General features: G+C 40.1%; 1 protein-coding gene across 1 annotated transcript; it reads right to left on the reverse strand.

Annotated features, from left to right (window-relative positions):
- Positions 1 to 5,294: 5,294 nt before the first annotated feature.
- Positions 5,295 to 26,735, reverse strand: ap2m1b (adaptor related protein complex 2 subunit mu 1b). The gene is made up of 12 exons (XM_060923447.1): positions 26,594 to 26,735; positions 20,600 to 20,715; positions 12,698 to 12,963; positions 11,109 to 11,191; positions 10,781 to 10,786; positions 10,518 to 10,653; positions 10,244 to 10,388; positions 9,327 to 9,449; positions 9,104 to 9,239; positions 8,716 to 8,813; positions 8,498 to 8,609; positions 5,295 to 6,961 (listed from the first exon to the last, which is right to left on the reverse strand). The coding sequence occupies exons 2-12, from the start codon at positions 20,671 to 20,673 to the stop codon at positions 6,827 to 6,829; spliced, it is 1,314 nt and encodes a 437-aa protein (XP_060779430.1). The 5' UTR covers positions 20,674 to 20,715; positions 26,594 to 26,735; the 3' UTR covers positions 5,295 to 6,826.
- Positions 26,736 to 26,903: the final 168 nt, after the last annotated feature.

Below are 26,903 nucleotides of genomic sequence, written 5' to 3' on the forward strand. Positions count from 1 at the left end.
CGACTTGTCCAGGGTGTACCCTTTCGCCCATAGTCAGCTGGGATAGGCTCCAGCTTGCCTGCGACCCTGTAGAACAGGATAAAGCGGCTAAAGATAATGAGATGTGATTTCTTAATGAACCCATATCATGAACTACCTCTCTCTGGTTATTCCCACACAAGTGCTGAGAATGAATGAATGAATAGTACCTAGTTGACTATAAGCCATGTATGATGAGATTGAGTGGAATGATTGTTTTATTCTATCCACATTCACTGGATTTTGAGAAACAGAGCATTTTTGTTTTTTGCAAATTCGATAAATAAAAACTTTATACAAAACGTCCGATAAAATAATTTCTGCTTATTTCATCGTATAGAATAGCTTTAGACATTTAATTCTTCCTTGCACATTTCACTTCTGTAATTTTCAAACTTCTTTGAGCTTTTGAACCAGTCGAAAAAAATTCACATTTTTAATGCTTAAAGATGAAGAATGTAAACAAACCAGCGAAATGATAGTAGCAATTTGTGAAAATGCTATTATAATTATTAAAAAAAAGATACGTTCTTACTCTCAAATACTTTCATTCCATATTTTGTTGCTTTTTTGGAGGGTTTTGTTTTCAAGTAGACTTTTTATTTCATCCTCAGCAACACGTTCTGCCATTTTGTTTTTCCCTCCTCACGGTATAGGAGCTGATAGCCTAGTAGTAGAGTAGCCAGCCAATCAGAGCACACGATTGCTCATATCCAGTGAATGTGTGGGGTTTGGTTTTTAAAATTTTTTTTATTTACACACACACATACACATATATATATATATATATATATATATATATATATATATATATATCTCGGCACGGTGGTGTAGTGGTTAGCGCTGTCGCCTCACAGCAAGAAAGTCCGGGTTTGAGCCCCGTGGCCGGCGAGGGCCTTTCTGTGCGGAGTTTGCATGTTCTCCCCGTGTCCGCGTGGGTTTCCTCCGGGTACTCCGGCTTCCCCCACAGTCCAAAGACATGCAGGTTAGGTTGACTGGCGACTCTAAATTGACCGTAGGTGTGAATATGAATGGTTGTCTGTATCAGCCCTGTGATGACCTGGCGACTTGTCCAGGGTGTACCCCGCCTTTCACCCGTAGTCAGCTGGGATAGGCTCCAGCTTGCCTGCGACCCTGTAGAACAGGATAAAGCAGCTAGAGATAATGATTTTATATATAAACACCCCACACACCAATTAGCCATAACGTTATGACCACTGACAGGTGAAGTGAATAAACATCTGATTATCTCCTGTCAAGGGGTGGGATATATTAGGCAGCAAGAGAACAGTCAGTTCTCAAAGTTGACATGTTGGAAGGAGGAAAAATGGGCAAGCATAAGGATTTGAGTGACTTTGACAAGGGCTAAATTGTGATAGCTAGATCTAATGGGTCTGAGCACCTCCAAAATGGCATATCTTATGGGGTGTTCCAGGTATTCAGTGGTTGGTACCTACCAAAAGTGGTCCAAGGAAGGACAACCAGTGAACCGGCAACAGGATCATGAGTGTCGAAGGCTCATTGATTCACATGGGGCACGAAGGCTAACCCATATGGTCCAATCCCACAGAAGAGATACTATAGCACAATCTGCTGAAAAAGTTAATGCTGACACCTTTCTGTTTCAGCCAGCATTCTCTTTTGCAGAAGTTTGTGCTACAGTAGCTCTGTGTCACCTCATATTTTTTACCCCAGTTAATCAGGAAGTCATGGATTACAACTTGAAAGTTCCAACACAAGCAGCACGGTGGTTCATACTATTGCCTCACATGAAGAAGGTTCTGGGTTCGAGACCCATGGCTGACTCAGAGAATTTAGAGCAACAGCAACCTTCCCCTAGGTCCTACCATCCACCATGTACTATACTGTGAATTTGAACAGTTGAATAATGAAAAGTATTAATGATTTAAGCCAAGCAGTTACTGAAGATGAATGAGGGCCATAATCACATTTCAGTATTTTATTCCTGGACTTTGAGCTTTGTCTTGAACCTTTTTAATGAACACTGAATGCTCTCAAAAATATGCAAATGTACTCTAAGTAACTGTTTCTTCGTTAAATATCTTGGTGCAAATTATGTATTACACCCTTCAGTGAATCCTAGGAAAACAGATAGCCTGTTTTATTCTCACCCAGTGACTCAGGACTTCACTGAACTTGACCCAAGTAGATGATCATGGAATTAGGACATGATTTAGATCCGAGAGTAAGAGGACTCAACTGGCTTGAGGCTTGACTTAGACTTGTGGGTAAATGGCTTCTTATTGCCGAGTGCATTCTGTTAAACTATCACAATAATAGGACTGATGTTATCAAAAACAGGCTACATTGCAGAGTTTAAAACTGTAATGGTAGGCATCTTGAACCACTCATCTGAATAATGAGTCTTCATATCAAAAAAGTATGATATAGGTACATGTGCAAAGCTTTCCTTCTGGGTCGAGACAAAACACCACAAGTTCATTTCTTGTAATGGCAGATAATGGATCTTTCCTGATCTTTGAACTTAAACCAGTTTGGATATGCAGTGCAATGATGATCTTTGGGACACCGAGAAAGCACTTTTAACCTTCTCTTTCTCTGAACACGTCTGATCAGAGGTGGAAAAAAAAGTGTGACCTGAAAGAGCACGCTGTATGTGAAATGTCACTTTGGTGCTATGTTAACATTCAGTGAATCCACTAAAAGCACCTTGTTAACATCGTTGCCTTTTGGTTGTATTTTGTAAGTCAACTCCAGCCAGAACAGGCTGACATTGGCATTTTAATGGCCTAGACATTAGGCATGCTCACACTGGGCTTCTTATAATCCTCTGTAGAACAAGGTGAAAATTTGGCAAAGGCGTGATGTGTCTAGCTAAATGGCCCCTATGCTTGAACTAGCCCTGTTAAACTGTTTGGCCTTTGGAGGGCAAAGAGAAAGCCTGTAGTTTCTCTCAGCATGGTGCCTTAACTCTTAGGCAATTATTTGGAGAAGTCCAGTATTGAGGAAGAAGAAATCATTAGCTTATGATGGATTAACTTAGCATGAATGATGCTTTGTCTAAGTGCCCTTGAATGACCTCCAACTCAATTTTGAATTCATATGAGTTCAGAATGCTTTTCTTGTGATGGATGAGACCTGAATATAAAACCATCCCAAAATACCTCACTAAGTTAATTGACTTTCAGAATAATGTACAAATTACAAATAAGATTACAGTATAAAGATACCTCCATGTCAGGAGAAAAAAAAAAAAGCTGGCTTTTAAACAATGTCTCAAACATTGCTGTCACAGCACTGAATTAATGCATACTACGGAATGATCAAGAGACAAGACAAACATGGCTTTGGTGAAGGACACCTGAGAAGCGTACGCATAACTTGCAGCCTGCATTCTGGCCCAAGGCAGGGGGCTTTGGCGACATTCCAAGTGACTGCGGAACTGGAGGTTGTTTGACCCCGCGCTGTCACTCACTCTGGGAAAGAGCAGAGAAGAAAAGAAGAGGGAGGTGGAAGAGCAAAGCAGAGAAAGAGCAGCAAGACAGCAGCTCCCCTTTCACCAGACATGAGAGACGAGAGTTTAATTGGCCATCGATCCATCAAGCGGACCGTCCTTTGGCTCCCGTACTGCTTAACGATTGGCCATGATGTCAGCCTAAACACACGCACACAAATACACCTTTGCAAGAATAGCTAACTCAACCTCACCCTTCTCTGCATAAATATATTCCTTAGAACAAGGTTGTCAAAGTGGGCTCTGGGGACTTCCATGTGCCAGTGAAGCATACCCAGTGGGTCTGTGATTTTATTTATTTTTTATATATATATATATATATATTTTTTTAATTTAATTTTTTTTTATTTGTCGCAGCAGTGGAAATCACCATTATTGAACTCTTACAGTTATTAGCTGATGCCAGTCAGTTGAATGGAATGGCTTTGATCCAAGTTTCAGTAATGACAGTTTTACAAATGTGTTTGAGTGTAAAGTTTACCGTAGTCAAAATATGACACGTCTGTTTCTAATACTTAAAATCATTGGATTATGTCCATAAAATAAATTTGTGGTGAGCGGGTCTATGAATAAAGGAGGAGTCATATTAAGAACAACTCACTCTCTCAGAACTTGTGCACATACTTGACACTTGAGTATCTGGAGTGCCTACCAACCCACAAAATCTGAAATAACCCGGTCTGTTTCTTTTGGGCTCCCATTTCAGAAACCATGAGTTTTAACAAGCCATTCATATTTGGCTCCACTTTCTAAGTCACAAATGGAGATTAGAATTATTCCACCCCCCCTCATCTAACTCATGGCTTGAGAGCTGCTTTTGATGATAAATATTCATGAGCGAAGTGCTACCTGCTTGACTGACACAAAAGTGGGGTGAGCAGTGGCTCATCATTTAAAGGAACAGACACTTAAATTGGTTGGTTTGAACAGTCCTGTTGTGAGAGTTTGAGAAAGGAGCAGTGGTACTTTATCCTTGCAGTATTTCGACCAAAGCATGTCACAGACATTTCATTAAGACCTCAGAAAACGGTCAACTTGTATAAAAGGGGTTAATACATCACCTTTAAAGTTAAAAGGGGTATGCGACTGAAAAGTTTGGGAAGCATGTTATAGATTAAGAGGAGTCATATTCCTATCACTATCTTGAAAGTGAAACAATTAGGATTAAGACATGCATTACATCACAGACTCATCGATGGCATAATAATGGTGTCTAGCAAGCTTGCCTTCTCTCGCGCTCTCACACACATTCGTGACTTCTAATTTTTGAGCATTTTTAAGTCTGTTTTAAACAGGTTCATGTTTCCTTTGAATATCTAACATGGTAAACAGAAAAGTTGTAGCCCGTTTACTTAAAAATAAAAATCCTACAAAAAACAGTCATTATCTGCCCTTTTGTGTATTTTGTACTTTCACTGGACAACCTAATCTACTTTTTAGTTTCTCCTCCAAAGGCATTTCGGAAATAAATAAGATAAGCCACTTCATTCACATTCATTACACCCGTGACTTCATCAGCGATGTGTGCTGGAGAATATCAGCCGCAAAGGAGATCAAATCTGTGAAGAATTTTGCTCTGAGTAAATCACTGATCAGTTGCATGAATCTTCAGGCTAGGTTAGAAAGAATTCCTACCCTGCTAGCCCATACCAGCCATTCCTGTGTATGAACATTGTGTAAAATGGAAAACCTTTTCCTCAAAGCAGACATAAATTAAGGGATTAGTTTAAGAGTGACTCATTTTCCAGAAAATATGGCAAAAGAAACTACTCAAGCCACATTCTTTTTTTCCCTTTCTTTATTAGGATTAACGGGACAATCACAAAGTTACCAAATGAAGAGCGTACACTGAAGCTGAGGGATCAAGCCCCACAGGACCCACATCATCTCTCAGAGAGGTGTAGCACATGTAAAGAAAATCTTTAGGAAAAGTGTGTAGTGTCATTTGGATCACCAAGATTGCAGTCAGAAGGAACTCGACACTTTCTGCAGGAACACCGTTTAACCAAGGTGAGGGGGCAGAACCTTTTACTTTGCCCATGTTATGGAATAGTGTTTTTTTTTGTGAATAGACAAAAACTCAGCTCTGTGCTACTTTCTAATATTTCTAACTGGGCTAAAGAGATTCTGGAAAATCCTACTTTCAAATCAGAACCCAGTTTGTCTTCCCTTTCAAAGCTGCAATTGTGCCATAAACATCTCAGAGTAAACTAGGATAGGGGATATAGGAAGATACACATCAGTGCACTGGAGGAAAACCCATTGGTCTGCCATACAAGCTAGCACACTTGAGGGTAGAAGATTCCTGAGAGATGTTGGGGGACCCTCTACTTACAGAGGCTCAGTCTCTCTCTCTCACACACACACACACACACACACACACACACACACACACACAGCCTGAATAAACCTCCTGTATAGACACAAAGCTGAAACACCAGCCTGGCAGGTCACTTCTTACCCCTTTATGGTGTACAGTATACACAGACACACAGCTGGATTTATTCTAGCAATAGTACTTTAAGTTCATAGTTCCTCATTTCAGAGAATTTTGGTCACACAGATAAGTGAAAGAGACCAAAACAGACATTTCCTCATTATTATCCATATGAAAAACTATATCCGAAGCAAAATACTGACAGAGACGAAGATGAAACAGGATAAGTGATACAAATTGGGGCAAGAGTATTGGTGTGTACAATAAAACACTGCCTACAAAACAAACAGCTAACTAATACACTGTGGGATTAGGATTTAATTAAAAAAAAAAAATAAATAGGGGGGGAGGCAGCAAACTTTAGCAGACTACACCAGAGCAGAAATGTACAACCATACAAGTGGAAAATGATCTCGTGAGAAAGAGGAAAAAGAAGCACTGATGAGGCCTGAGAACAGAAGCACAGGTTCACTGCTTATCGCTAAACAGAGAATGAGTTTAAATCCTCCATTAATCAATCAGCAAGGAGTCTGGAATGCTTAAAAAGAGGAAGAATGGGTGGGCCCGATGGAAAGGGGGCCTTGTCTTATAGCAGGCAAGTATGCATAATGACATGAAATGCATCTTTCAGATTACCAAAGATATCTAAACTTTTTTTGAACCTTTTTCTGTTTTCTCCACTAGACATTTTTGAATAACCAATTCTTTTTTAAAAAATATTTTTCATCGTTAGTGTGAACACAGGAAAAGGGAATGAGCAGAGGAAGGGAGGGAGAGAGAAATGAAGGGAAAGCCTCTTCTGCACCTCCTCCAGTGAGGCTCCACTTGCTCATCCCTCCCTCTCTCTCCTCTAGACTGTGACGGAGGGTCGGCTGTTAGCATCGGGTCTCGTAGATGCCGCTGCGACCGATATAGCGAACCCATTTAATTACATCGTGATCACTGTAGTTCAGCTTCGGCTCAAACACCTTTAAGTAGCGCACCTTGAGTCCGGATGGGGCGAACGGTACCTGAGTGAGAGCAACCAGAGTTCATCATTAGAACCTCAGTATTGCAATAGTTCATCACCACAAGTACTAGCAAAGCAATAGATGCAGATTTTTCCTCAAGAAGCACAGAACGTGTAGATAATTTAACACATGAATCCCTTCCTTCCCTGGTCACTGTATATAATTCCATATGTAATTTTAGTTCTGATGTGTTGAGCATTATTCTAAAATACACTGAAAAGAAACATGGTTAGCCATGTCCAAATATATTTGATTGGTCCTGTACCACTAAATTGCTGATCATGAACAGCAAATATTTAAATATGATCATGAGCCAAGCTCCATCTATACATATATATTTTCTGAAAAATATCCTACAGTCCAGAGGAAAACACCATTTTGAGTCACTGATACCAAAGCATTTTGAAAACACCCTTCAAGGTCACAGATACGTGAAATATGAATTGTAAGATTGTGTTTTTCAACCTTGGCAGGCCTATTGTGGTTGTGTGTGTTCAGGGTGCTAGGAATAAAGGCCCAGTTCCACAATACTGATAACTATAAAATCGGTCCCCTGCAGTTTGTGTGGTTCGTGGTCACACCAGACCGATAACGATACCTATAAACCAAGGCCTGGGCTATCGGCATTGGTGAGATTGCTTCTGGAATGATGTTTCCAGGCCTGGACCTGATCCGATAAAACATCTAACCAATCGGATAATTGTTTACATGTGACATTGTCTAAGCACGTGCTATTTTTCCAAGACATCTTTGTACACCCTCGTTGCATCATGAAGGCACGGATTCACGGAAAATTTACATGCATGCATACAATCTATTTCATGGATATACGATTTTCTGTGAAATATAGTAAATTAATAAATATAAATGCACATAAGATTTTTTAATTACGAACTTCACCAGTCCAAACATTTTAGACTTAATTTTTCATTCATGATGTATCCATATGAAATCCATAACCAATATACTGAAACGTCAGTGACCAATCCATAAATTAGCATCCGCATTAAAATCTGTAACCACTCCGTATTTTATGCCCTTTTTCATTACATTTCCGTAGTCCGTGACCTATCCGTATTACATCAACCACCAGAGTACTGCACGTGCATGGGTTGTTTTGAAGTCCAAGCTGTACAGTACGACCCAGAATAATGTGCTATTACTTGGAAAAAAACTTCCATGACTATTCCCAAGTTGCATGCAATTATTTACCTGAGTGGCAAGACCAACTGATAGTCAGGATTATAGCTGCAGTGTGACTGCTCCAGACTAGAACTAAATTCAGGCAGAGGTATAGTCAGAATTGCTATACGTAGGTATAGTTATCGGTGTTGTGGGACCAGGTCCTAACAAGACCTAAATCTTGCCTCCTCTATCTTAGGAACTAAAACAGCATTATTGCAACACCACCTACTGAGCAAATAGTTAAGGTGATCTTATGTTTAAATATTTAGTACATATCTTAAAAGATGCATTCATATTTTATTCAAAAGTTTAATTTTTTACAATGAGGACACATCCGAGAACTAAACTGACCTCAAAGTTCATGGAGATAGGTGGACGAGCCCACTTCTTTTTGTCATTGGTGGGCAGCAGCTCAATCTCAGCACTGATCTGGGACTCTTTCATACCAGCCATCCTTTTGATCCTACACACACACACACACACTTAAAGCAAACTGAAGGAATTTACAGAAACAAAGGCTTGTTTAATTGGTGTGAGCAGGCATTAAGGAGGCTGCAGGTGCAACTCACTTCCACACGATGGCATTTTCACTGGCCTTGTACTTGGCTTTTCCCTTCATGCAGATCACCTGCACACCACTGGTGTTGAGCGGGGTGGGAATGCGCACCTAAGGACACATACAACATATGATAAGTATATGCTTATGAAAATAAATGACATCACACAATTGTATAAAGCATTTTTATACATAGCAAGCCTGCACAAGGCTAAGCTTCCCTTGATTGTTAGAAACCACCTTTGTTGCTCTAGTGCAAATTAAGAACATGAACTACATTAAAAATTAAACATTCACGTGATCAGATCTTGTATATTCAGAGATTTTAAACCTTATGTATTTTATATACATTTTATAATACTATTCATAGGTTAGGAGTTGAGAAAACAACCCTCCCTCACCTCAATCTTCTGGGCCAGCAGTGATGGTTTGAAGTTGGACTTGATGACCACCTTCACCTCCAGCTTGGTGCGTCCCACCTCTCTTACCAGAGGAATGACACGGAACGGTAGGATGATGTCCTTAGTGGTGCGATACCTACAGCACCCACACACATGGATGCAGAGAACCACTCAGAAAAGTGCACACAATGATTGTATTTATACACACAACAAACAAACAAACCTCATGAGCTCGTATTCTCCATCCGGTGGGATAAAGCTGATGCTGCGCTCAGAGTCAAACTTGCTGAGTCGCACACACTGGTGGAAAGTGCAGTCATCGATGGCTATAGACTGCTTCCCACTACTAGAGGACATACACAGGAGTCACACACTGAATAGCAGACAGACATCAAGCGGTACGTCTGTGTATTGGGAGAACACTGAGAAAATTCAAATGCTCCTTCAGGCTCCATTACAGGCGAGACTAATAAGTGGTGACCTACTTATATAAAATAAGCACACAGCAAAGTGTGTGATATTAGATATCCATGCAAGTACACAGAGTTTAGAGACAGGGTAAAACTTGGGGTGGCTTGTGTTTCAAAGAACAAAACATGAATCCAAGAGAAAGAAGAAAATTCTCAAAAAAAAAAAAAAAAAGTACTACTTTGTTTTCTGCACAAGAGTTGTTTTTAGTATTAACTTAAAATATCTCCCCCACCGTTTGTAACAATATATAGCCAAAAGTGGCTCACATCATCACACCATAACGTTATTATACAGCATAATAACGTTAAATAACTTTTCAGTGTGGGCGTAAATGGGGAAAACAGACTCAAAGCCTCAACCCCCACCCCAAACTACCATATCCATAATACAGTGCACCTACACATTAAACACTACTCTCCAAAACCAACATAAATCTGCTGAGCTCCTATGCAAAATGTGTAATAACTGGCAAGTCTGCTCATTAAAATTAATTGGTGATGAACATCACGGCACTGTAAGGCGTTATACTGCACAAGCCACGACTCAGACTTTAGGACTAAACTGTAGGTTTTTTTTTTTTTTTAAACGCATCTTTTTCATTCCAAGGTCAAGTAGAACTAATTAAAAATCCATTTAATTAGTTTACAATAACCTAGTTTAGTGTCTCACCTCTTGCCTGCATCATCAGTAGTGCCCCCTTTACCCTGCTTGTCAATGACAATCTTGTCATTCATGCCAAACTTGCACTCGGGCATTCCACTCAGGTAGCTCTTCATAACCACACGGCCTGAGACATGCGCGCTCAGCACCTGACCTACACACACACAGTCATGCTATGGGCACAGTGTACAATATGATCACCAAATGCACAACATACACCAATTACTGAGACACTGCCTTCTAGTACCCTACATGCTAGTTCAGCAACAGAACTGAGTGTTACCCTGTGGTGACATGAGCAGGTTCACACTCTCCAGAACATCCAGGAAGAGCTCATTGCGACGGTACTTGATGCCTTCACGCCTCCATCCGATCTGACCAGTCACCTGACTGGTGATTTGAGACTGCTCTTCTTTAGTCTGGAGGCAAATAAAGAGGGACATGAAGTCAAATCAACTGTGCGACTGAAAAAGATTTGGATAAAACATTTTTAGTGTGTGGGGTTAATTATCAGAGAGAAATCAGCGCCATCACAGGTGTGCTTACATGATGCTGGAAGGCAGGTTGTCAGACCAAGTGATGGAACACAGAGCAGTAAAGAAAACAAACCAAATTAGTTTATTTGCAGTGACTCAACTGTCAGAGATAACTTTTATAACAGACATCTACATCACAGGAAGAAAAACCTTCAAAGAAAATGTTGCTATAACTAACAGTCAGTGGAGCAAACTAAGTATTTAGATGTCCAAAACTACATTCAAATAGCACAATCAAAATTGACCTGGACCATTTGTTTACTTCTTGACTAATAACAATGAACTAATAAAAGTGCCATCTTGTTTCAAGCAAAAAATAACTACTTATAATAACTAACCTGGCTCTTGATGCCTTGTTGAGTGATGAAGGTCTTCAGCGCGCCAGTCTCAGAGTTTTGTGGGTAACCAAAGTCCAGGATCTCTACAGTAAGGGGGGGAACCAAGTAGACCACACTAATTCATTACAAGCACAAAGACACTAAATCTAAATATATAAAACAAGTTCTTCAGCACTTTTCCGATATTTAAATGGTACTTGAGTACTCACACTTTATGTTCAGGAATGTATGACACCAAGCTTATTACCGTAATATTTCCTCATCTCTTTCAATACTGTTATCCTCAGTTTTATTAATTTTTTTCCCCCTTATCACATGCTCGTGGTATGTTCATTTCTACCTATCTGTGCCCTCTGCAAAACAACTCAAGCTTGAATACGGCACTACAGAAATGCATAAATATATAAACTGGCCAAAAAGATATTCGCTGAATGGATACATACAGCACTGTCAGACACTAAAGATAATTGTTTGCCAACATTATGCTGCTGCTGACTAGGTACAGCAAGATTTTTGGCATCATTTGTGTTTCCAGAGACTGACTGTCCCACTGGGATAGCAGCACAAAAAAAAGCTGCTTATTTTGGACAAATTTCAAGGCGCATTGGGCATAGGAAGTGTCCTGTTTCAAGAAGGCAACCCGCAATAACTCTGTATGCCAGAGAAGCATTCACAGCAGACAAAACGTTCCGATATAATACCACAATAATTGTATTGTGGTATACACAATTTGTTAACCTTGTTGCTTGACTAAAGTTTAACATAAGGAAACCACATCTCAACCACTGTTGTTGCAGGATCCCAGGATGTGTGAAGACGCTGCTCCATCAGCGCAGTATTTTCTTTAGGTTTTGATTTTCTTATATGCAAGTTATAAAAATCAAAACCTAAAAAAACCACAGCACGACAGAAACTCCAGCTGCTTGTGGGAATAAGTGAACTCCTGGAAGACTGGAATTATAAATAAAGCAAAAAGACTCAACAACTACAACTCAACATCAAATAACTGGTTATATTACACAGTGAGATATGCAGGTGTGTTTTCATGCTAATGAATATTTTGGTTCCCTTATATCACTGTCAGAGAATTATTTTTTCTTTTTTTTTGGGAGGTTCCCTTTCCATCACTCCTTAATGCATCATCTCTCCATTTGTATCACAGGGCCAGATGTCATTTCTAAGAAAAAGGTATAAGGGTGGGAAGGAAAGTGTTGGCCAATTTTTTTTTTTTTTTAAACTTACACATTTCCAAGCCAACCTTGGGTCCCTCAAGACAATGCGACATTAAAAGCATATGGGCTAGAAAGAGGGTGGGGTTTAAGAGGTAAAATCTGTGGGTGTAGCGTTATTCTTGCTTTCAAAACAATTTATTGCTGTATTTTTGAAACACTCCATACATACATTCTCGTTTGAGATCCGTGTCCTCACGAGACTAATTCATGCTTGACCAACTGTTCCATCATGATGTTAACCGTTTTCTTTGGTGACAGGCATATGCTCATAGTAAAGCTTTTTAAACAAGAACATAATTAGGCACTGGGGAAAAAGGGGGAGGGGGTTTGGGGGAATAAAATAAAGTGTCATTTTACCATCCAGCAGCTCGTAGATCAACACAAAGTTGTTTTTGATGTTTTCCTCACTAATCTTGCCGAAGTAAGCAGTCATGACGTCACACATCTTGTAGAGAAACTCGAACACCATGGCGGCGTTGACATTCTGCTTAGTGACAGCAGCCAGCCAGATGTTGGAGCGTTTGACGTGAAAGAAGCTGGTGCGTGCGATGTTTGTGACGGGCGAGCGGACCTGCTGACGTGCATGAATCACGTTAACACGGAATGCATCCACCGCATTTCTCCTGCAAAAAACAAACAGAAATCATGACATTGTACCGTAACAGAAGAATGAACCAAAATCAATTGGCAAATTTAGCACTTTTCTTTAAACCTGCAAGACGTGTTAAAGCGTTTTAGTACCTTCACATTTCAAAGAAGTGTCATTTTTTTAAACCTATTGCTATTATTGACAATTTACAGTCAGAGTCTGAGTCACACCACTGAAGAAAGGCAAAAAGGCAAAACGCTGTTTTTTTCTCATCACTGCATCTTTCTGAACTGCAGCTTATGCAAAAAAAAAAAAAAAAAAAAAGAGCAATTACAAGCACAATCTGTCGGATTTCATCTTCTACTTAAGGCCATCTTTTAAACCCAGACAGCAGAACCAATTATACTGTCTTGACTAGGCATTTATCATATGAAAAATGGACAAATTGCACACACTTGGTACAAAATATTGTGCTTGCTATACACAATGACCTCATTACACCCAGGCTGTCCACATAAATGCACACAAGTTATTTCCAAGCTACGTTTTAGACCTGGTGACTTGTCCAGGGTGTACTCCACCTCTCGCCCATAGTCAGCTGGGATAAGCTCCAGCTTGCCTGTGACCCTGTAAGCGGCTACAGATAACAGATTGATGTTCTAGACCTTCCATTTAAAAAGCAGATAAATGCATGTTTTCTTTACTGCTCTCCTCCACTAGCTAGCAATGCACAGTTAGCTCCTGCCTCTCAGCATCAGTACTGATGCAAATGACAGCATGTTAGCTTGCTCTCTGGAGCAGTAGAAAACAGCAACGTGTGTTCCGCGACAAGATTTTTCATTGGACATTTCCTTATCAGGCGAGCTCCCCTAATCCTTGGATGTTTTGTGCAGTTTTGCCATCCGTCCTGATCGTTGATGCAACCCAAACAGCGATTAAACATCTTCAACCAAATAATCACTGCACGTCACTATATTTTAAGTTACATAAAACCGTTCTAGTCCACTAACTTGAGTGGTCAAGTGGCATTCCAAGAGTGCAGATAATTCACTACAACAGTACTGAGACATTTCGCTGTGTGCATCACTTCACTTGTCCGTGTTCACCATATAAAATTCCACTTCCTAGCTCGAAACGTACAATATTGTTAACACCACCATTAACAGGACATGGCAATCAGTACTTTCAGGGAATATAACTTTTTGAAAATATGAAACTTCAGATGAAGTAGAAAAAGAAGGGACCAATTTTACTGGAAGCACCTTTAACAGGAATATACATCAGAGCGAGCCAGCTAGCCAAAATGCTATAAAGTGAGTGTGGCTTCTTTGGGGATGCATTTCTGCTCACGAAGCAAAAATAAACAGGACATTTGGCCATAGTATGTGACAAGTTACTCTTATTTTCTTGTTTATAGAACTGTTCTATAAAGGCAATACCGCACTCGAGACTGTGCTGTTGTACTGAATATCAGCAAAGCTGTGATTAGCTACAGCACTTGGCCTGCACCTTCTTGCCCTTCCTAAGCCCAGAATATGTGGAATATGCACTTCAGTCGTTTCACTTGGACATGCTCCTGTGTAATTAATGAGAAAAGAAAACCCAAGGCATCTCAAAACCTAACTTCATCTCTCATTGGTTGTTGCATACAACCATCACCCTCCTCTTCCTTTGTTCTGCCTTAAGAAGAGATTATGGTCATTAACACATCCATCTTCCCCTGTATTAAGTGCAGGTCTCATGGTCACTCAACTGTTACACTTCATCTACAGTGCATCATTACTCAGATGCACACGTACACAAACACAGACCGTCAGACAAAAGCGATTTACAGAGCCAGTGTAGCCATAGCAACCCTGTCCTGACCAGTGTTTGGGACTATTTTTTTTTTAATAAAAATATTGCGTTCAGATGGTCTACGCTCAATAAAAGTGCTACAGAAAAAAAAAGTGATGCTGGTGACTCATCTCATTATCTCTAGCCGCTTTATCCTGTTCTACAGGGTCGCAGGCAAGCTGGAGCCTATCCCAGCTGACTACGGGCGAAGGGCGGGGTACACCCTGGACAAGTCACCAGGTCATCACAGGGCTGACACAGACAACCATTCACACTCACACCTACGGTCAATTTAGAGTCACCAATTAACCTAACCTGCATGTCTTTGGACTGTGGGGGAAACCGGAGCACCCGGACATGGGGAGAACATGCAAACTCCGCACAGAAAGGCCCTCGCCGGTCACGGGGCTCGAACCCGGACTTTCTTGCTGTAAGGCGACAGCGCTAACCACTACGCCACTATTGGTGACTCATTCACAAAAAAAAAAGGAATGAAATCTCTATGGTCTTAAAGCCTCTCCATTTTTACTGATATGGAGAGTGTGTTTGATAGTTTGAACCCTGTTGGACTTCAGGCTTTCAGACCCAGAGACAATCAGGAACGCTGAAAGCAGATGCGTGCGCGTATGTATATATTCATTTATATTTCACAAGCCATGTGCTGGGATTACATTTTTATATTGCATTAATCTTCCATCACAATTGATAGAATAATTTAATTTACTATGCTCCCTAAAAACCATCATAGTATCAAACCTTTAAACCTTAGATCCATGGTTCTCAAAGTCAGGTTTGCAATTTGTAAATTCTGTTCATGGTGGAAACCTGTATTGTTACCCTACCATTATCAAAAGTTCAGAGTATCAAAGCAGTCCCTGGCTGTGAAAGGTCTCAGCTCTTCCAATACTGAATAGGAGTCTTCAACTCAATATTGCATGTGGTGAATATTCTGATATACACTGATCAGTGAGCAGCCTGTTCACTGCACAGAAACAAACAAGGGTCACATAAAATCGTAATACAAGATAATTATAAAGGAAATATGGAAAAAGGATGGAAAGCAGACAGAGCAGGACAAAGACAGAAATGTCCCCATTATGCAGGAGGACGTGAGAACATTAACTTTAAAAAAAAAAAAAAAAGTTACATGTGGGGATTAAGTATGTAACAATTCACACAATTCATGATGCTGGGTTCAAGATCTGATGTTCCTATGATTTAAAAAAAAAAAAAAATTCCTATTATCAACTTTAATTGTGAAATAAAAATCCATTTCATTTTCTTAACCAATAAATTTACCCACACTTGTAAAGGTTAGAGGAAAACAGACTTAACTAAAAATATTCCTTTTATAAAAATGAAAACATTAAAAGCATTTTCTTAATAAACCGAGTTTGTACTACCTGCATCTGCTTCTTTCCTTTAACTTTCAACAGTTGATCGAGAGAGCGCTCCGATTTCTTGCACAAATAGATTTAATCATTTTAGATCCATTTTTTTGGGTGTGTTTTTTCATGGCCTTAGATCTGTGTTACTTCTGCTGAGGGTGAAGTCACTTGTATTCCCACTACTGTATGTTATTGCACCCTCTGCTGCCTAGTCACTGCAATTACAGCAAGGAAAAAGATTAAAGCAGTCCGATTCATTTTTTATTTCATCAATTTGAATCATGATTTATCAAATCGCACGTTATACTGCTACATGCCTACAATTTTTTTTTTTTTACACGTCTACAGCTCCATCAGGCTAGCCAGATCTATAGACATTTCAGCTGAAATGCAGCATTAGAAAAAAAAATGCTTTACTATGAAACAGCTTTATAAAATATATACCCCCCAAAAAGGTATTCTCCTAGCCAACGATGATCAATATCCAAATTGGGGGGAGGGGAGAAGAGACCCCTAATCATCCAAACAGCAAAAGAAAGAATTTTAAGGCATACTGAAGACAAACGAGCTGCTGCTTACTATACTGAAATAACAGTATTCGCTATTGGACCAGATTAGATTTAACATGTCTAATCCAATTCACTGATGTAGTTCTTATAAATGCTGCTTGTGGGTGGCGATAACCAACACGACACATATCTCACACACAGCATGGTGTTAAAGCTTGCCGCAGTCACGAATCAGCTTGCCTGTTGTGATGTTACCAGAACAGTTTCAGCCAGTACTCAGAGCTCTGATGTTCAGATCATGTCAGAAATGAAAACAAGGTGCATCCTTAAAAATAATGCCAGAATAACACAAGGTCATTTAAACAGTGCAGTTTGTCGTTATGATTTTTTCTGAACTATGCCATAAAAGAACACGTACACCAAAAAGTGGCTTTTTTTTTTGCAGCAGGTTCGATTTTTGTAATATTTCGTCCACAAAAGGAATGCGTTCTACCAATCAGGGCACAGGTTGTGGAAATGTCATCACACTGCTGCAGACAGTGGTATCTCTTGCTCAGTTTGTGTCAAAACCTAGTGCTGTTTCACAAACACACCCCACTATGTCTGGGGAGAAGAGGGAAAGGAGGAGGAGGGGAAAACAACCCCAACCCCCCCCCAAAAAAAAAATCCCTCACACACTCCGGCATTGAAAACAGTGGGTGTACAGTCCATGGTCCGTAGCCTACTTTGTAATGTGGTGAAACTTGCAAATCAGTCTCAACAACTCCTGAACGAAGTAGTGAAACTCCTCACGTTCTCCCCCCCCCCCCTTTTTTTGGTAAAAGAATAAGCACCAGCTCATCACCACTCTTCCTCCATAGTCACATGATTATTTTTGTGGAATGCTTGTAGAATTGCCTTGGGTTTAATGTGAATATTGATGTTGGGCAATTCCAGCATTACTCGAGTTCTATTTAAAGCACGGGACACTTGAATAAAGGGGTCTCCCCATTTTGTGAATGAGCTAAACACTTATTTTTTCACCACGATAACCATAGGGCACTCTCAAGGTCCACCTATGACATTAGAAAAAATGGTTCTTCCAGGCTGACTTTTGTCAGCATTACTCAAGTTATGCAAAAATCTCATGGCAGGTTTTTTTTTTTTTTTACGCTAAATTTGCTTTCAATACCTCACTAAACTAGAAAAGTCACAGCAAAATGATTCATAATAAAAGTTCAAAACATTATCAAAAGCTTAAGAGAACAAAGCAATTGGCATAGGTTAATGAACTCTACACAGTTAAATTAAAAAAAAAAAAAAAAAAAAAAAAAAAAAAAGTTACTCACGTTACAGGTACAATGGAAGAACACGTGCATTGAAACCTCATTCCCTAGGATATCAATTCTAAAGAGTGATATAAAATGATTAAATTTGTAGTACTACAAGTAGTGTGATAATTCCCCCCCAGTCACACATTCATCCTTCACCCATGGCAATGACGACAACAGTGTTCTGAAGTTATCACTGGCGGTGACTAATAAAGGTCCAATATTCTTTCTAGGTTCCTAGTATTTCTGCTGGATATATTTCACAGTAGACTGCTCCCTCCCCCTCGAGCATTCAAACATTCGTTCTTCACCCATGGCACCATAAACTATAGAACACTTATCACCTGTAACTTATACATTAGCGTCCAATATAATATGCTTAGTGCAGTTTCTTTCCGAGTTCCTGGTATTTCTGTTGTATTTCTTTCAGCACTCTTTCATCAATGGAGAAGGGATCATATCCTACCAGACAGACAGAACCATGGAAGATCCTTTCCAACTCGGATATCGTTTCTTGTTCTCAATCAGACCTTGATTTCTTTGACTATCGAAACTGGGATGCACCAATGGACTGCAGGAATTTGAAGTGTATCCCATTGTCTCGTTTTTCCACTGCCTTACCAATGTAGAATGCATTGCTGAAATAAACAGGATAGTATGCCTGGAGTCCAATCTTTTCTTCCTTGTTGTTTTGAGTTGCTTCTAAGCTGTGAGTAGTTTCTTCCAGTGGAGTTTGTGTCATCAACTTCACAATCTCAGGAATCCATGGACTCATGTGACGTTTCACCCTGTTGATCATCTGAGACCAAGACTGGTGTTGGACTGCCTCTTTCTGTGATATTTTGTGACCTTCACTCCTCAGCTTCAGCAACTGGGATATCCTTTTGCTTGGTTTGAACATCCTCAGTGTCCAGGGAAGGTACAGCCTGTGGGTCATCTTCCAATAGTGGCAAGGGATCTTGTGTTCTCTCTTCGTTAGGGTGAAGATCTCAACTTCATTCACAGTGACACAGTGGGCATCAGCAACACCAGCAAGTGGTTTGGAATTGTTGAAGATGTCTTCCAGGCCAAGGTCTTGGTTGGTCTTTCCAATTGACTCGGGACTCATTTCAATGACCTCCACATTTGACATTGACTGGGCTGCTCTGGTGAATGATGCAGCATTACTGGCATTATTGATGTTTGCGTGTCTTCACCATCTGCCAAAACATGACGTTTCATTGCTCCTCCTATTCCATCAACTGGGCCCTTACCGTGGAAAGTTACAAAAAAAAAAAAATTCCATGTTATTTTTATGCCATGCTCCTTTTCGAGGGTGGCGACTGCTCCAAGAGCGTATTTGTTCTTAAACTGCGAACGTGCCCCATCAGACCAAATTAAGAGTTCTTTCAGGTTATCTGGTTTGCTTTCAAGAATACAATCAAGGTAGGCAATAACTATATCCTTCGAATGGGTGAGGTTGTCTGATGTGATAACCATCGAGTGGAACCTCTCCGAATGCCAAAATGCCGCTGTAAAAAGGCTGACCTGACTCTGTTGCCAATGGGCACTCTGTATTTGATCCTGTGCTTGGCAGGTGTAGTTCTCGGAGAAATCCACTTGTAGTAGCCCACCAGATGAAGAACCACAGTCAGCAGTTTGCGCTGCTTTTGGTAAGCTGTTGCCTGTTCCCTCTTCTTCTGAATGGTCACTTCAGGTCCATGAGGTCTGCTTCTTCCATGCAGGAAATGGGCTGCAACTCCTGTTGCATTGTGGGTGAACATGCTGCCACCTTTGTCTCAGAACAACAACTAATTGCTCCCACTCACTGACAAACAGGAAAGTAAACTTCAGTCTTTAGATCACAGTGATTGTGTTACTCACGTTACAGACACTGTTACTCACGTTACATGTTACTCACGTTACAGAATTTGATACAGTTCCACTCAGAGCTTATGAGGGATTTTCCTTATTTTGTTTCATAAATGTAACTAGTGGAGGTAGAAGAGATGAATACAGGAATCTGACAGTCCCATCTAACAGCAGTGTGAAACGAAGGAAAAGTTCATTTTTTGTTACTCACATTATGGAAAGAGACGGCACCATTTCTGTCATCCAGCCCAAGGAAAGTCATACTTACTTCCGAAATTTAGATGATGCTCCTACACTCTGGCATTCATACAATCAAACAATAACAAATCCTGTGGTAAGCTAGAGGCTAGAGTGAGGGTGTAAGGAAGAAAAGGTGGTTTTGGGTTGAAAAATGCTATTTTTCAGTGGCTGAAATTGGATGTGTAGTACAAATCCTAAGTTCAGTCAAGCTGCTTGAAATCCTTATTTTCCTTACAGTTAGGTAAGGAAAGTACACAACCAAATCGTATTTGAAGTGATATTTCTAGTTTGAGATTTCAGTTGCCATGAGACTGTTTTGCTGGAATTGCCCTGTTGCGTTAAATTCATCAACAATTTCACACTTTTGCATCACTTATTCAGATTGCGCTGTATGAGTAAAGACCTTTACACTGGAAGTAACAGTTACACTGAATGCAAACCTCTCCCTTTACCCATGCTCAAACCAAAAAGCCAGTTTACATCATCTCTGATCAGAAATCTCGTGTTGAGGTGGAAGCAGGCGGATCAACCCTCACCCTATGTCATCGCGGTAGACACGCGAGATCAGCACCTCGCCCTTGTGGTTATAGATGAAAAGTCCTCCAATCATGGTGGCGCTTTCTCTCAGTGTTCACGTGCCATGGTGAAAAACCTGAAAGAAAACAAGATTAAAAAGACAAGTCATGACAGAAACCACAACCCAAGAGACACGATAACAACTGTACCACACTGACGCAGGTGTTTTATTCCGCATGTTTATTCGCATGCATTTCATATTTAACACACTGTAGTGAAACTTTGTAGATGTTGTATACTTGTATAGAGCATGTTTGCGAATACTGAAGAGAGATGCAAGCTAACATTTTTATATCGATAACTGCTTCAATTTTCGTGATGGCTCATGATACAATGATTATCGCCTCTGAAGCTAATGACAAGGAGCAGAATAAAATTTAATATGAGAACGTTCTGCAAGTGTAAAAGAGGCCCAGTCTGCAAATACAACAGTCCTGCCTACACTCACCAAGTACCACAAGTTTTCATATCACAAAAGCTACCAACAAATTAAAATTAAGGTTTTACTAATGTAAAAGTTATTACAAAAGTATTGCTGCCATATTACCCAAATCTTTAAAGGCATGCTCTCAACTTTTAGTCCATTTTCTGGAGTCTGAATGACACCAAAATTGATACTTTTGGTTTGTTATGTTTTGTATAAAGTTCTTTAAATTAAGAGGTAGAGCCTCCATAGATCAGACTTGTTTGTCCAACACATCCCACAGATGCTTGATCGGATTGAGATCTGGGGAATTGAGTCAATACCTTGAATTCCATGTTCCTCAAACCATTCCTGATCACTTTCTCTAGTGTGGCAGAGCGCATTATCCTGCTGAAAGAGGCCACTGCCATTAGGGAAGTCTGCTGCCATGAAGGGATGAACTTGGGCTGCAACAATGTTTAGGTAGGTGGTATGTGTCAAACTGACAGCCACATCAATGCCAGGACCCAAGGTTTCCCAGCAGAACATTGCCCAGAGTGTGTCACTGCCTCCTATGGTTTGCCTTCTTCCCATAGTACATCCTGGTGCCATCTCCTCCCCAAGGAAGAGACATACGCACTTGGCTGTCCACAGAATGTAAAAGAAAATGTGATTCATCAGACCAGGCTGCCTTCTTCCATGTTCCATGGTCCAGTTCTGATGCTTACTTGTCCATTTTAGGCACTTCTCACAGTGGACAGGGATCAGCATGGGCACACTACTGGTCTGCAGCCATGCCACCCCTGCTGTAACACCTTTCTATCATATTCAGCATTAACTTTTTCACCAATGTGCGCTACAGTAGCTCTTTGGAACAAACAGGCTAGCCTTCGCACCCCATGCACATCAGTGAGCTTTTGACAGTCATAATCCTGTCAATGGTTCACTTCTTGTCCTTCCTTGGACCACTTTTGGTCGGCACTAACCAGTGCATACCAGGAACACCCCACAAGATGTGCCATTTAGAACACAATAGAATGCCTGTCACTATACACATGTACAATGGGATTAAAGCATCTCCAATGCAAACAGCGTGGAGAGAGAGAGAGAGAGAGAAAGGGGGCGAGGAAAAAAAAGGGGGGTGTAAGGGGGGTAAGGTGCACAGTCTGAGGTGTGTGTGTTGTGTTACACATTATGGAGTGAGGTATTGCACATAAAGTATTGCACAAGAGAATCACATAAGATAAAATATTACACATTATGAAGTATTGCAAGGTAAGGTGCACAGACTTTGTGCATGTGCTGTGTATAAGGTGCACAGTCCTGAGGTGTATGTGTTGCATTTCACATTATGGAGTGAGGTATTGCACATTATAGAAGTATTGCATAGAGAGAGTCATCTTATAAAGTACTGCACATTATAAATTAAATAGTAAAATAAATAGACTATAAAGTCAGAGCATATCCGAGGTCAGGGCGGTTATGGCTCTTGGAAAAAAGCTGTTTTTAATCATTTGTCTTTGTCCTGATGCACCTGTAGCGCCTCCCTGAGGGTATTTTGGAGATGCTCAGACCCAGTCATCTAGCCATCACAATTTAGCCCTTGTCAGTCACTCAGATCCTTACGCTTGCCTATTTTTCCTGCTTCGAACACATCAACGTTGAGAACCGACTGTTGCCTTATACAGTTGTGCTCATAAGTTTACATACCCTGGCAGAATTTTTGCTTTCTTGGCCTTTTTTCAGAGAATATGAATGATAACACAAACTTTTTTCCCCACTCATGGTTAGTGGTTGGGTGAAGCCATTTATTGATAAATGTTTTCTATTTTTAAAATCATAATGACAACAAAAAACATCCAAATGACCCTGATCAAAAGTTTACATACCCCAGTTCTTAATACCGTGTATTTCCCCCTCTAACATCAATGACAGCCTGAAGTCTTTTGTGGTAGTTGTGGATGAGGCTCTTTATTTTCTCAGATGGTAAAGCTGCCCATTCTTCTTGGCAAAAAGCCTCCAGTTCCTGTAAAATCCTGGGCTGTCTTGCATGAACTGTGCGCTTGAGATCTCCCCAGAGTGGCTCAATAATATTGAGGTCAGGAGACGGAGATGGCCACTCCAGAACCTTCACTTTGTTCTGCTGTAGCCAATGACAGGTCGACTTGGCCCTGTGTTTTGGATCGCTGTCATGTTGGAATGTCCAAGTACGTCCCATGCACAGCTTCCGGGCTGATGAGTGCAAATTTGCCTCCAGTATTTGCTGATAATGTGCTGCATTCATCTTTCCTTCAACTTTGACCAAGTTTCCTGTGCCTTTGTAGCTCCACATCCCCAAAACATCAGCGATCCAACTCCGTGCTTTACAGTAGGAATGGTGTTCCTTTCATCATAGGCCTTGTTGACACCTCTCCAAACGTAACGTTTATGGTTGTGGCCAAAAAGTTCAATTTTGGTCTCATCACTCCAAATTACCTTGTTCCAGAAGTTGAGGCTTGTCTCTGTTGTTTGGCATATTGTAGGCAAGATACTTTGTGGCATTTGCAGAGCCCCTGATTTTCCATTTGTTAATCACAGTTTGAACACTGCTGACTGGCATTATCAATTCCTTGGATATCTTTTTGTATCCCTTTCCTGTTTTATACAGTTCAACTACCTTTTCCCGTAGATCCGTTAACAATTCTTTTGCTTTCCCCATGACTCAGAATCCAGAAATGTCAGTGGCTGGATGAAAGATGCAAGAGTCTGTCTGGATCCCAGAAACTCACTCAGCTTTAATGCGCACACACTGATTACAAGCAAACAGATCACAGGTGAGGATGTTACCTTTAGTAGCCATTCAAACCCATTTGTGTCAACTTCTGTGCATGTTATCAGGCCAAAATCACCAGGGTATGTGAACTTTTGATCAGGGTCATTTGGGTAGTTTCTGTTGTCATTATGATTTAAAGAGAGAGAACACAGTCATTTGACAATAAATGGTTTCACCCAACCACTAAGCATGAGTGGAAAAGATGTTTGTGTTATCATTCATATTCTCTGAAAAATGGTCAAAGAATCATAGATTCTGCCAGGGTATGTAAACTTATGAGCACAACTGTATATCCCACCCCTTAAACTGTAACGAGATAATCCATCAAATGTTATTCACCTCACCTGTCAGTGGCTTTAATTTTATGGCCAAATGGTGCCTGTGTATATATACACATGCATGCATGTACAGTACCAGTCAAAAGTTTGGACACACCTAATTCAAGGTTTCCTTTATTTTTATTAATTAAAAGCCACTTCATGTCTTAAAGGAATGATGGTCTGTCATTTCTCTTTACTTTAGTCGAGCAGTTCTTGACAATATATCCATATTTAGTACAGTTGTGGAACAGGGCCATTTACTATATTATGTTTTACCGTTTGATCTCAAAACACAAAGCAGCAAGAAATTCCACCAATTAATTTACACTAGCAGTGCTGGTGCAAATTGTTACTCTCAGGATCTTTCTGCTTTATCATCCTAACGTTATTTTAGGACGCTATTTCTCCCTCAGTTTTTAACCAATCATCAAGTTTCACAAGAATACAGTGCCTTGCAAAAGTATTCATCCCCCTTGGCGTTTGTCCTGTTTTGTTGCATTACAAGCTGGAATTAAAATGGATTTTGGGGGGTTAGCACCATTTGATTTACACAACATGCCTACCACTTTAAAGGTGGATTTTTGTATTTTTTTTTAGTGACACAAACAATAAGATGGGGGAAAAAAAAAAACCCCAGAAATCTGCAGTGTGCATGCGTGTCCAGACGTGCTGGTTTGTAACAGTTAGCGCAAATTTCTGTGACTTTAGTCACAGTGTCTATCCAGTTAACTTTTGATGAGGCATTCCAGGTGACTACCTCATAAAGGTAGTTAAGATGATACCAAGTGTGCAAAACATCAAGGGAAATGCTGGCTACTTTGAAGAATCTAAAATATGAAACTTTGTTTCCCCACATAATTCCATAGGTTTGATGTCTTCAGTATTGTTCTACATGGTAGAAAATATTCAAAGGTTTTTCTGTATTCTGACCCAGTAGGCATGTACAAACTTTTGACTGGTACTGTCATTTATATGTAGTGTGTGCATGGTTTCAAATCTAGCAGTTACAAGTGTTAAAACAACCATTTCTTCTAGCAAGTTAATATTTTTACTATAGTTTAAAGGATGATAGATTTTTCAGTGTTTTGCCTTCAGCACATTTTCAGAACAAAATTATTTTCTCACACACAAAGATTGGAATGAAAAACAGAATTCCTTTAAGATCTGCACACCATTATGGGTGTGCTCCTCTCTAGGCCTCTCCGTTTAAAAATAAATTCCGAATGCACTTAAATTGTACACTAGGAGAAGAGAGCAAGCAGACAAACACACGACCGAGAGTAAAACAAATAATTAAAATTAGCCTGTGTTTCAGACACCTTGATGGAACAATGCACTGCATTCTTAAAACTCCGTGACCTTGAAGAACTCTTAGTGAAAAAAGGTTCATTCATCTTCAGGGCTGATTGTGGGAGAAGAAATAAACTGTTCATCTTCTTATTTAAGTCCGGACATGTTTTGTGCATGTATAAAACTGAATGGATAAATTGTTTTTTGTAAATACATCCATCCATTTGTGTGAGTGCCAGAAGAGCCATAAAAATTCTCTCTCTCTCCCTCACACACACACACACACACACACACAAATCACATTATTGCACAAAATTAGTCAGTTTATAGGATAAGGTCAAAGCTTTTATAAGGATACAGAAGAGATACTCACCTACCTCCAGGATTCAGGCAGAAGTTTGTAATATACTGTATAAGATGACTATTTGGCTCGTAAAATAATAAACTTAAAAGGAAGAAAAAAAAATTCACATATATTTCACAGAAACGCAGCATCCAATATGTCTGCCGCTAAAACCGGCCTTTCTGAGGCTCAATCCCCAACGGACATTTAGCACACTACAAAACGCGTAGAAACTCAATATTTCGTAACATATCTAGTGGACTCATGCTGAAATCGTGATCTGTTTAGGATACAGCCCAGGACAATGTGTACTTCCCGAAAATAACACTCAAATCCGTCAGCTGTGGTGCTTACAATGTCATTAAGAGGCATCATTGTCTAAAGCAACGAATGATAAAATAATTGTAATAAAATTAAATCGATATAAGAGCTGAAAGTTGTTTAAAAATGTTTGCCGAGACCGGAAAAAAACAAAACCCGACCACCACTGCACTGCACTGCAGGGCGACTGGCTAGCTGCCTAACGATATCACGATTGACGTTTATTTTAAAATAATGGTATATTTCTTCGATATCAAACACAAAGAAAAGTACAGGATAAGCTAAGGGTTTGTGATATCCCAGGTTAAACACTGTCAAAGCAAACTAGCCAACGTTAAAGTTGTATACACTGGCTAACGTTACTAGCAGTCGCCAAGCTAAAATCGGCTCGTTTGAATTGAATTTCTGTCAAAACATTCTTTCAGAATATTATAACCAAAAGCCAAAATAACTCGTAAAACTTACCAGGTAACTGTCTGAATGCCACAAAACCGGGCTAGTATCGCCCAAAGAGCAGCAGCTACAAAGCTCTGTTATTCACTGAACTGCTCCAGAACACTATAGCGGGCACTGATCAGTCATTCTATTCAAGATGGCCGACCGCTCCCTCCTCACGGACAGCGGTATTTTTTTTTTTACATACCCGTATTTCCGTTGAATCCACATACTACTCCACGATTGGCTGTAATGACACGCTTACAAGCCGTCACAACTCTATTGGAGAAGCAGAATAATAATAGCCAATCATAGAATAGAAGGCGGGATCAGTCGGAAT

Source organism: Neoarius graeffei, chromosome 6, assembly GCF_027579695.1.
Source record: "Neoarius graeffei isolate fNeoGra1 chromosome 6, fNeoGra1.pri, whole genome shotgun sequence".
Lineage (NCBI taxonomy): Eukaryota > Metazoa > Chordata > Actinopteri > Siluriformes > Ariidae > Neoarius > Neoarius graeffei.

Bases quoted from the DNA above. Each gene is read 5' to 3' on its own strand.
- ap2m1b (XM_060923447.1), bottom strand. From the start codon at position 20,673: ATGATTGGAGGACTTTTCATCTATAACCACAAGGGCGAGGTGCTGATC. The intron at 9,240-9,326 runs GTTTGTTTGTTT...TGGGTGCTGTAG, and splicing joins GGAGAATACGAGCTCATGAG to GTATCGCACCACTAAGGACA. The intron at 8,610-8,715 runs GTGAGTTGCACC...GTGTGTGTGTAG, and splicing joins GAAAATGCCATCGTGTGGAA to GATCAAAAGGATGGCTGGTA.